Here is an 11,426-nt window from a genome sequence, read left to right on the forward strand (position 1 = left end):
CCTGTCTGTAGTTTAATGGGTTTTCAACCCGGTAGCTGATTACTAAAGAGATTCCAACCACCATCGCAGGAAGACCTGGAGATGGAGAAGAGAATTTCAAACTCTGAGAATTCTAGTTGCCACATCAGCACACTTGTGTTAAACCGCCGTCTCTCACCCCACCCCACGACGACAGACAAGGCCATGAAGTATTGCGGTGGCCCCGAGATGGTATTTTTGATCAAGAGGAAGATGTGCGCGGAGTACAGCGTGCTCCAGGTGAACGTCGCTAACAGGAAGTAGTGGAGGAGGACGGCGTACGCCGTACATGGCCCATAGTCTGGCTTTGTATAGAAATCAGACACAGGGATGACATTCTCTCCAGTAGGATTAGAGCCTGAGTCCATGATCCGAATCCCAAAGATGAAGAGGAGGTAGACGATGAGCATAGACACACAGATGCTGACCAGGAGGATGGTAGGACTGGATCTTCTTGACTTTCTGTGTGGAGGATCAGAAATCAGCAGTAATTAAGGCAACATAACACAAAAAATGTTGTGATTGTATTTGCTTTAATGTGGTGGTTTTCAGCTCTGGTTTTATTGTCAGTGACAGTGATAACGGCAGAGACAGAAAGAAGACAACGAGAAGAGCCATATGCATGTTTGAAATAAATTAACTGCTTAAAATAATCGAAGATCAAGTGCACATCTCGTTACAAGCACATTAATGATTTTGGGTGATTCAGATTTTCTGTACACATTCTTACTCAGGATCAGGAACTGACATTAATGTGTCAGCTACTCATGCTTTAGCAACTGACGGAAATAGTCTCCGTGCTCCAGGTAAAACAGTATTCATTCATTCACTCATTCATCTTCTACCGCTTATCCGAACTACCTCGGGTCACGGGGAGCCACGGGGATCTCAGGCATCATCGGGCATCAAGACAGGATACACCCTGGACGGAGTGCCAACCCATCGCAGGACACACACACACTCTCATTCACTCACACACTACAGACAATTTTCCAGAAATGCCAATCAACCTACCATGCATGTCTTTGGACCAGGGGAGGAAACCGGAGTACCCGGAGGAAACCCCAAAGGCACGGGGAGAACATGCAAACTCCACACACACAAGGCAAAGGCGGGAATCGAACCCCCAACCCTGGAGGTGTGAGGCGAACGTGCTAACCACTAAGCCACCGTGCCCCTGGTAAAACAGTATAAATTAGTAAAATGCCTTTTATTTCACTCCGCTCACCTGGTCAGGATCTGGAAGATCACGGTGATGATCAACCCCACGACAGACATAGCACAGCCGATTTTACTGACCGTGGCTAAACCCTGGCTGATTTTGGGGTCGGAGCGGTACGTCTGCATAAACAACCATTAAGGACACTTGATGATGTTGAATCGACTCATTTGAATTCCAGCTGTACAGTAATTGTTATAACAAACTCTTCAGAGTTTATAATGATATTAAGATTTTGTGATATAAGGCCTAGGAACAGTACAGGAACAGTACAGTGTCTGATATTTAAATTCATGACGTATTGCTTGACGCAATGTCACGAGTGATCTAAAACAAATCGAATCGAAAAATGGCGTGTCGGCTGTGGTAGCCGACGCTCTGCTGCATTACTACTGGAGGCTTTGCCTTTTATGGAGATTTGGAGGTGTGACAGGATTTGGTACGTAAATATGAACATTAAGATGAGAACAGTAAAAGATTTTTTTTTAAAAAAAGGCCTACAACAGGAGCACAGTTTGGTGTCTTATATCGTAATTCAGGAATTAGTGCTAATGATATGAATCTAATCTCACCATCAACATGGCGAAGTTGGCAAATGTTGTGAAATGTTTTTCACATTTACAGAAATTATTAGCAGCCACGATTTTTTTGCAGCCTTTTGTACTCCAGTCTTTCAGCTCGTAGTCCCAAAACACGCAGGCGAAATCGTGGATCCTACTAGGTGTTTCCTGCAAAAATGCATCAGAACTGTGAACTGTGACATCACAACATCTCTTGTACAAGTCAACGATGAGGTAATCTCGTACCTGGTCCTGCATCGTGAACTGAACATTCAGGACTTTGTCCTCAGCCACGTGTCCACTTCCATGTGTACACTCATCCTCAGCCACGTGTCCACTTTCATGTGTACACTCATCCTCAGCCATGTGTCCACTTATCACTGGTCTCTTGAGGCCCAACGAAGGTTTGAAGACCTGGGATTTGAAGAACTCATCATTATTGTAGAGCACAAAGCCAATTTTGGTGTCTTCGTTGTCTGTCAATTCAAATAAAAGAAAAAAAAAGGAAATGGAAAAGGAACTTTAAAATTTCAGCAAGATACTACAAGTTCTTAATTCTCTGTTCCTGAGTGCAACTAGGAAATTCATATTGGTTTGAACATAAAGTCTCTCAGATTGAAGTTATCAACTGTTCACTGTTGGAGCAAACTGTTTGTGGCAACTGCAGTCTAAAGCCATGTTCATGGTTTCTTTTGGTCCATCCTTAGCAGCAGATGTAGGTCCGTGTTGACTATGACCAAGCCAAAGTATCCAAACAATTTAGTGGGCCCATGAAATTGGAATAGAAGAAGATTACTTCCATACCTGAGATCAGAGTGCAGGGTTATCTGTGGTACAGCCCCCTCAAGCAGAGAGGTTTAAAAGAGTGGGAGGAGAGTTTAAAAGAGGTTTAAAAGAGTAGTTGTGCTGAGGCTTTAACCCCTGACCTGTAACCCAGAGCCTTAAACTTCAAGCCAGTGTTGCTCGAATAACAGTTTAGATCAGGTCTCTGTGAGCCAACATGTACGGTGGCCGAGAAGTGCAAAACACATTAACAAATCCGAAAACAAATTAACAAATCCGAAAACAATTTAACAAATCCGAAAAAACATTAACAAATCCGAAAACACATTAAAAAATCCGAAAACAAATTAACAAATCCGAAAACACATGAACAAATCCGAAAACAAATTAACAAATCCGAAAACACATTAACAAATCCGAAAAAACACATTAACAAATCCGAAAACAAATTAACAAATCCGAAAACATATTAACAAATCCGAAAACACATTAACAAATCCGAAAACACATTAACAAATTTGAAAACACATTAACAAATCCGAAAACAAATTAACAAATCTGAAAACAAATTAACAAATCTGAAAATACATTAACAAATCCCAAAACACATTAACAAATCCGAAAACACATTAACAAATCCGAAAACAAATTAACAAATCCGAAAACAATTTAATAAATCCGAAAACAAATTAACAAATCTGAAAATACATTAACAAATCCCAAAACAAATTTCTGATTTGTTAATTTGTTTTGGGATTTTTTAATGTGTTTTCGGATTTGTTAATTTGTTTTGCACTTCTCGGCCACCATAAACATGTGAGCACATGCTCTGATCCGACACTGAACGGCTGAGTGGGATCGGACGCCGATGTGCAACCTTTAAAGTCCGAGCGCCACAGTGCGACTTTATTTAACTGACTTTTATACTTCATTACAGTGTGATCTTCAAGTGTGTATTAAAGCCCAGTATTCCCAGTATATTGTACACACAATTAACTTCATGGCTTAACTTCCAGTCAAAGTCACAGTAAACTCGGAGCCTATTCCAGGGAACACTGGGTGTGAGGTGAGAATACTGGTCTATCGGTGCTGTACAATACCATACCTTGTGAAAGGCTGATGTTCATCTGGACATTGAAGGGAAGACTATTCTGAATATCGAAGGAGTTATTTATCTTTATTCTGTTGGCTGACAAGCTGTGCGAATCTTGAGAGTTTAAAGCTATTGAGAGAATTGAATAAAAAAAGAAGAGGGAAAAAAAGAGAATTAAATGTTTGAGAGGGAACGTTGGGTTTAGATTGAGTTCCAGGAAGTTTTGTTACTACTGAAGATATACACAGAGGGAAAAATTGCATTGTAAATAGAATTTGATCAAATTTCACAAAGAATAAATGAATAAGTAAGAATTTCTATTTCTTGAATAAATAAATACATTTAAAAAATACTGTATATATATATATATTTATTCAAGATTATTGTATGTATATATATATATATATATATATATATATATATATATATATTTATATATATATATATATAGAGAGAGAGAGAGAGAGAGAGAGAGAGGGAGAGAGAGAGAGAGAGAGAGAGAGAGAGAGAGAGAGAGATATTATTTATTTATTTGAAATGAAATGAAACCTGGGTTACAGGTTTGGACAAATAAGTTATTTTACTCAAGCGATAGATAGATAGATAGATAGATAGATAGATAGATAGATAGATAGATAGATAGATAGATAGATAGATAGATGGATACCACACAAACCTGAATAAACAGTCATTTGGATTTTTGAACTTTTGGACACTTTGACTGACTGGATGGCGATGTTCGGCTGTACAATTTGTAATCCATTATCACTTTGTGTCAGGGAAAACTTCTGCAATGTCTGGGTGAGACTGAAGATAAAGAACACACACACACACACACACACACACACACACACACACACACACACTGACCTTGTTTCTGACATCTAAGGTTACATAGTGTATTTACTGTACTTCCTGTCACATCCTGTCCGTTTGTTAGATCCTGTTGTGCTTTTTTACTCCATTTCTTGCTTTTTAAAGAGCTACATGCTCCACAAATGCTCTGCAAACTTCTTAAAGTTCTCAGATTACACATATATTCTGAAGTAACGCTGTGAGATTTTTATCATAAATTAAGAGGCAATCGAAATAGCTAAGCAGGTCATGCTAGCCTCAGTAAAGAAAGAAAGCATTAATTCAGTACTTGCTGATGGACTCAGAAGTGATGCTGTTCAACTGCTCACTGCTAGCGTTAAGGAGCTGGCTAACTGTGGTGATAGAGGCAAGGTAGATGTCCTGATGGAGAAAAAAACAAAAAATTCTATGGCTTATTAGGTGTATCAGTTGAAATATACAATGCAGGAATCCTGACAAACATTGGATAGAAAAAGGTTAGTTCTTTTGTTATTTTTTCAGTGGTATAGATGATGATGAAGTACAACTCATTCATTCATTCATCTTCTACCACTTATCCAAACTACCTCGGGTCACGGGGAGCCTGTGCCTCTCAGGAGTCATCGGGCATCAAGGCAGGATACACCCTGGACGGAGTGCCAACCCATCACAGGGCACACACACACACTCTCATTCACTCACGCAATCACACACTACGGACAATTTTCCAGAGATGCCAATCAACCTACCATGCAAGTCTTTGGACCCAGAGGAAACCCCCGAGGCACGGGGAGAACATGCAAACTCCACACACACACAAGGCGGAAGCGGGAATCGAACCCCCAACCCTGGAGGTGTGAGGCGAACGTGCTAACCACTAAGCCACCGTGCCCCCAAAGTACAACTCTGTTCTACAAAATTATAAACTGAAAGCTGAAAGTAAGTTTACCTCGATTTAATGTGTATATTTAAAAAAAAAAAAAGAACCTCATAGTTAAGAAATCTGGTTAAACTCCAATATGTTTCCTTAGATCATTGAATTATAAAGACATATTCTATATCCCTCCAGATCGCCAAATCTCCATTCAGAACGTTTAATTTTTAGGGGCAGGAGAACTGGCGTTGAATGCTAGTTGAGCCACCTGCTAATAAACATTATTACCATGGCAACCAGTAGTAGGAACAACTACTGGAGACGCCATACTACGGCGACTGGCAACTTGTAGCAATAAAATCATTGTGTGTGAACGGAGCATAAAAAATTGCGTAATCAAGGATTCACCCAAGGTCTACATCATGTGGTGCAACATTGCGGTCGATGAAATGAGCCATACCTGAGTGCTGCTTTCGTTTGAGAGCAGATTGCTGACTATCTTTGCAGCCGAGCTGATGTTTTGCGAGGTTAGCTTCTTCGGTATGGACGTGAGGATTTGGGTGCTGGAGGCCAAAGTCTTTGATATATCAGGAGTGGCTTTTGAAAGCTAAAATAAAAAAATGAATAGGACTTCATTCAACTTCTAAAAACTTGTATCTCTCATATTTTTTTAATGTTAATATAAAACATTAGAAATATGGAGTTTTTATGTGCAAACGCATAATAAATGCAGTAATTTACTCACATCTGTATCGATTTTATCAAGGGTCAGGCTACATTCCAGCATTTGAGGTGTAGCAAAACTGCGATTTTCATTCATGCACCAAGTTGTGGCGATTGGAAATCCGGCTTACATAGTTAACAAACAGAGAAAAACAAAACTGAAATTTATCAGCTAAAAGTTTTAATAAAGTGACATTAATAATAATGATTATAATAATAGCTGCAATCAGCAATTAACAGGGCCATGCACTTTCAAATCCACTGGGAGCATCAGCACCTGTTCCTGGGGAGACATACTGGATTTAATTCCAACAAAGGTATATCTTCACGATTGTTTGGTGACAATCAAATTAGATTAGATTAGATTAGATTAGATTATGGATTAGATTATGAAGAAAATTCTTTACATTCTGTTTACTTTTAATGTCTTCTTTATGTTCAATCACAATCAAGATTTACGTATATGTTTCATATTTATGCTTTAGATTTAACATTTAAATATTTATATTTATACTTAGCATTTAAGATTTTGATTTAATCTTTAGATTTAAAATACTAGAAAATACCAAAACAAAACATTTATCTGATCCCCAAACCCTTAAAATAAAAAGACTGATTTAACTACATTCATTTTCAAAACAATGAACTCTTGAAAGAAATAAAAATTTTACAAAATAATTATTTATTTATTTATTTATTTATTTATTTATTGGGGGGGGGTTGTTTTTTGTTTTTTGTTCTTTGTGAATTGCTTGACCACTGAAATTCTTTACCGTTAACACTATTTGGAGGACACACGTCTTTTGAGTAGGCCGCTTGTCCAATAAAGGTCTTGGGAAACATGGATGTTCCATCACAGACGTTTGCTGAAGGAAATGACAAACTGTAATGTAAAACATGGCTCAAATATTTTCATTAACAAAAAAAAAAAACAAAAGAAGAAAACACTGCTCAAAAAATGAAGAGTCATAGTATCACCCCAAGTAAAACCCGAAGGAAATCAACGTGTCCAGAAGCAAGAGCGACTGTGAATCATTTTCACCTTCTTTGCTACAAATGAGGTGCACAGAAAAGCCAACCCCTCAAAAAGGGAATGGTTTTGCAGACAGTTGCAGAAATTGAATTTCAATTCAGTTTAATTTATTTGTATAGCACTTTTAACAATGGACAACATTGCCTTAAATATTGCCAAATTACCATGTTCATTTATACAACAGAATAAAACACAACAAGGCGTTTTATTAGTTTTTATCCCACACCATTTCTGAAACATTTGGGGGTTTTTTTGTTCTGTTTATAGTTGTGTGTAGTTTTGTGGAAGTTAGCTTCTATTAGCATTTCAGTTCACTGCTGGGACTGACACTGGAGACTCCTTTATCCCTCAACTAAAGGTTACTAAACATTTTTACACTTGATTAAAAGAACTTTTTCTCTATTGTAATAAGATGATGGAAATGGAAAAGGACATACGTTTCTCACAGAGTTGCCCGGTGAAAGTATCAGGACAGATGCACAAATTGTTAGTTGGTTTACCACCATTCTGACACAACAGGATCAACGTGTTGTTGGTTACCATGCTGCTGGTGGTGGCGGTATTGGTGGTCAGATTGGTTAGAGCCACAACTGTGGTGGAGGTAGTGGTGGTGAGATTGGTTGGAGCCACAACTGTGGTGGTGGTGGTAGTGGTGGTGAGATTGGTTGCAGCCACAACGGTGGTGGTGGTGGTATTGGTGGAGAGATTGGTTGGAGCCACAACTGTGGTGGTGGTAGTGGTGGTGAGATTGGTTGCAGCCACAACGGTGGTGGTGGTGGTATTGGTGGAGAGATTGGTTGGAGCCACGACTGTGCTGGTGGCATTGGTGGTGAGATTGGTTGCAACCACAACAGTGGTGGTGGTGGTATTGGTGGAGAGATTGGTTGGAGCCACAACTGTGGTGGTGGTAGTGGTGGTGAGATTGGTTGGAGCCACAACTGTGGTGGTGAGATTGGTTGCAGCCACAACGGTGGTGGTGGTATTGGTGGAGAGATTGGTTGGAGCCACGACTGTGCTGGTGGCATTGGTGGTGAGATTGGTTGCATCCACTACGGTGGTGGTGGTATTGGGGTTGAGATTGGTTGGAGCCACAACGGTGGTGGTGGTAGTGGTGGTGAGATTGGTTGGAGCCACAACTGTGCTGGTGGTATTGGTGGTGAGATTGGTTGCAGCCACAACAGTGGTGGTGGTAGTGGTGGGGAGGATCAGTGGTGGGGTCTCGGTGGTAGCAGCCACAACGGTGGTGGTGGTAATGGTGGACATGGTGGTGTTCAGATTGGTGGAAGTGATGTTCCCACTCACTGCCATCACTGCGTTTACAGAAGGCAAGAATAAACATGACGCTTGGTTCTACATCACACTTCTACATTCTGCCCTATAGATATTGTAGGTGCTGTAAAATGTTCTCTTCTCTGAAGTAATTCTGTTTCAATCACCATTTACTGTAAGACCTCATATTATTTACTAAATGGTGGTCCATTTAGGTTCATGCTAGTCTGATTGATGCTAACATCATTTACATTTATTAATGCACAAAAAGTGTTAAACATACTTTAATGCCAACCTTAACAAACTATTTATATATTACACCAATATGATGTGGAAATGTTTTTATATATTTTCAACTCTGCCAGAAAAATCTGTAAAATCCAGTCTCTCTATAAAAGTCTAGTTAGCTAAGTCAATGCTGTTTTACACTCTGTTTGTACTTTGCTATTTACACATGCTGTCTTACACATTCAGTCAATTGCTGTTTTGCACAACTCATTACATACCTCATATCATTATATTAGGAGTTCATTCCTGTATTTTTGCACATGTACTATAGTCTATACAGTATATACTTTGGTCAGCGCTGCTTTTTTGTGTATTGTCTTGTACTGTTTTGTTTGTATTGTTTTTTTTTACAGTCTCTACTGTTAGCACCAGTTTTCACAGATGTATTTTTATGTGGCTAGGACTAACTTAACTTAAGTCCTTAGCTCTGTCTGTGTTCTATGTAACACCATGGTCCTGGAGAAACATCGTCTCGTTTCACTATGTACTGCGTCAGCTATATATAGTTGAAATGTATAAAAGCTTCTTGACTTGACTTGAATGTTACCCTTTCATCATGTTTACATAGGCAGGCAAATGAGTCCAAACTTTGCATCTGAACACAATGCATATGCCCTGAAGGCTAAAACTATTTCTTTCCTCTTTGATTTCCAGTAAAGATAATTATGTTTAAAATAAATAATAATAATAAATTAAATCACAATCGTCTTTCCTGTGAGCTGGCAACATTTCCAACACATCGAATAAACCTTGTGTAAAACCCGGAACCAGATGTTGAAAATCCCGAAGAGTTTACGTTAAATATCATTTATTTTTTTAAATCTAAAATAAGAACAAACTGATCTAAGCTAATGAACGGTTTTCTATAATAGGAACCATGTAAAACCTTACCATGATGCACTGTGTAAGTATTTGCCCCTCTTTGTTCACATTTTGTAGTGTTTATATATATATATATATATATATATATATATATATATATATATATATATACAGTATGTATGTATGTATGTATACGTGTATATATATATATATATATATATATATATATATATATATATATATATATATATATATATATATATACATATATCACACTACAAACCATAATTTTACTAGACATTTATCTGTCAGTTGACAATTTTAAATTTGAACTGAATAAAAAATATACATAAATGGAGTTATAGGAATTTTTGGAATATTTTCATTTTAATGAAAAATATTAATCCCTGACACCTTAATTTGAATTTTCAAGAACACTTTAAAGAATAGTTTTTTGGTCCTGAACATTTTTGGTTTTGTTTCTTTGGTTGCGAAGGCGTACGGCTTCCTGCCGTTAGACGATTAGCGAAGGACCGAGCTCCTCTAGGACTACATTGTGACCCGTGGTGTGATGGGATTGGTATTACATAGTAAGGCTGTTATTGAATACTAATATTGAAGAATAAGACTTACCTAAAGCAAGAATTAACAAGCAGAGGTCCATCATGTTGGACAGCTGGTAGTGGAATCCAGTATTGAGGCTTAGTTAGAAGTCCTACACTTATATAACTATTTGCATTCTATGGATCTAGATATGCAACAGAGATAACATGGAATTCTTCTCAGTAAACAGTGCAACAGTCAAATCTATTGTGGCATTGAATAACGTTATTTAAGTATATTGTTTTCTTCTTAAGGCAGAGCAAAAACTAACAACTTTGGAATATTTATTTGTAGCTCGAGTTTTAAGCTGGTGCCGGTTCAGATGTTTGGCCCATGTCCCTCTAATGCACTCGGGAATAAGTTTGGAAACCTTCTCATGGATTTTCTTGTCTCTTGCAGGTTCCACCAGTTGAAGGTCAGTTCATTTTGAGGTTAACAAATCGAAAATTAAATGAATGGTAAAAGAATGTTCAGCCTTTTTAAGTGCTAAAACATTGGTATTGTGAATTGAATAATGACAACTTTTGAAATGTGTTCAGGATCTCAGTGCAACCTCAAATTGCTATGATGGCGCCAGCAGAACTACACTATCCATCATTTACATTTACAGCATTCGGCTGTAAATGCATTTGGCATTCAGCATTTGGCATTTACTGTACACCAGCAGCTCCAGTATGCTTCATGTCACATATTTATCCATCCATTTTCTGTATTGTTTATCCTAACACGCACACTACTGAGAATTTAGAAATGCTAGTCAGCGTACGACGGCCAGGGCAGGAAACGCGAACTCTGTACAAGCAGGATGGCCCACTAATCCCCGGAGGTATGAGGCTAGTGTGTGCCTCGGTATCGCTTGCAATCTGTGTGGGTTTGTTTTTAGAATTTCATATTAAGCTTGTTGTGTTTTTTTTTTTTTTTATCTTCATTGAATGGCACTTGCAATCGTCTCCACCTGCAGTCTGTGACATCACACAACTGACCATACACACACACAGATGGTGGATAAACGCATTGGGTGATGAATGGGGAAAAAAAAAATCAACAAAAATAACACAAATTGTTCGATTTATTTGTTGGTCACCCCGTTCCTCCACCGCACTCAACAACCCAACACTATATACAGTATAGATAATTTTTTACAACATTTAACAAACAAATCTAAATTTTATCTCTCTGCTTCTAAGGTTTAGCATGGTGTGTGTTCTGAGATGCTTTTCTCCTCACCTCAGTGGTATAGAGTTGTCATTTGAGTTACCACAGTCTTCCTGTTGGCTCAATCCATCCTGCTTAATCTCCACTGAGCT

General features: G+C 38.4%; 1 protein-coding gene across 1 annotated transcript in view; it reads right to left on the minus strand.

Annotated features, from left to right (window-relative positions):
* The window catches only part of adgrg7.1 (adhesion G protein-coupled receptor G7, tandem duplicate 1), a 12,357-nt gene extending 2,165 nt beyond the window's left edge, over positions 1-10,192 (minus strand). Inside the window, exons 1-13 of the mRNA XM_060859503.1 lie at positions 10,150-10,192; positions 7,575-8,447; positions 6,878-6,970; positions 6,127-6,230; positions 5,842-5,988; positions 4,818-4,909; positions 4,350-4,480; positions 3,686-3,802; positions 2,044-2,273; positions 1,810-1,965; positions 1,247-1,359; positions 158-480; positions 1-75 (exon numbers count right to left, since the gene is read on the minus strand). The exon at positions 1-75 is cut by the window's left edge and continues 7 nt beyond it. Coding sequence (XP_060715486.1) covers positions 1-75; positions 158-480; positions 1,247-1,359; positions 1,810-1,965; positions 2,044-2,273; positions 3,686-3,802; positions 4,350-4,480; positions 4,818-4,909; positions 5,842-5,988; positions 6,127-6,230; positions 6,878-6,970; positions 7,575-8,447; positions 10,150-10,183 — 2,488 coding nt within the window. The 5' untranslated portion in view covers positions 10,184-10,192. The remainder of the gene's footprint in view (positions 76-157; positions 481-1,246; positions 1,360-1,809; positions 1,966-2,043; positions 2,274-3,685; positions 3,803-4,349; positions 4,481-4,817; positions 4,910-5,841; positions 5,989-6,126; positions 6,231-6,877; positions 6,971-7,574; positions 8,448-10,149) is intronic.
* Between the last annotated feature and the right edge of the window lie 1,234 nt (positions 10,193-11,426).

Source organism: Tachysurus vachellii, chromosome 23, assembly GCF_030014155.1.
Source record: "Tachysurus vachellii isolate PV-2020 chromosome 23, HZAU_Pvac_v1, whole genome shotgun sequence".
Classification (NCBI taxonomy): Eukaryota; Metazoa; Chordata; class Actinopteri; order Siluriformes; family Bagridae; genus Tachysurus; species Tachysurus vachellii.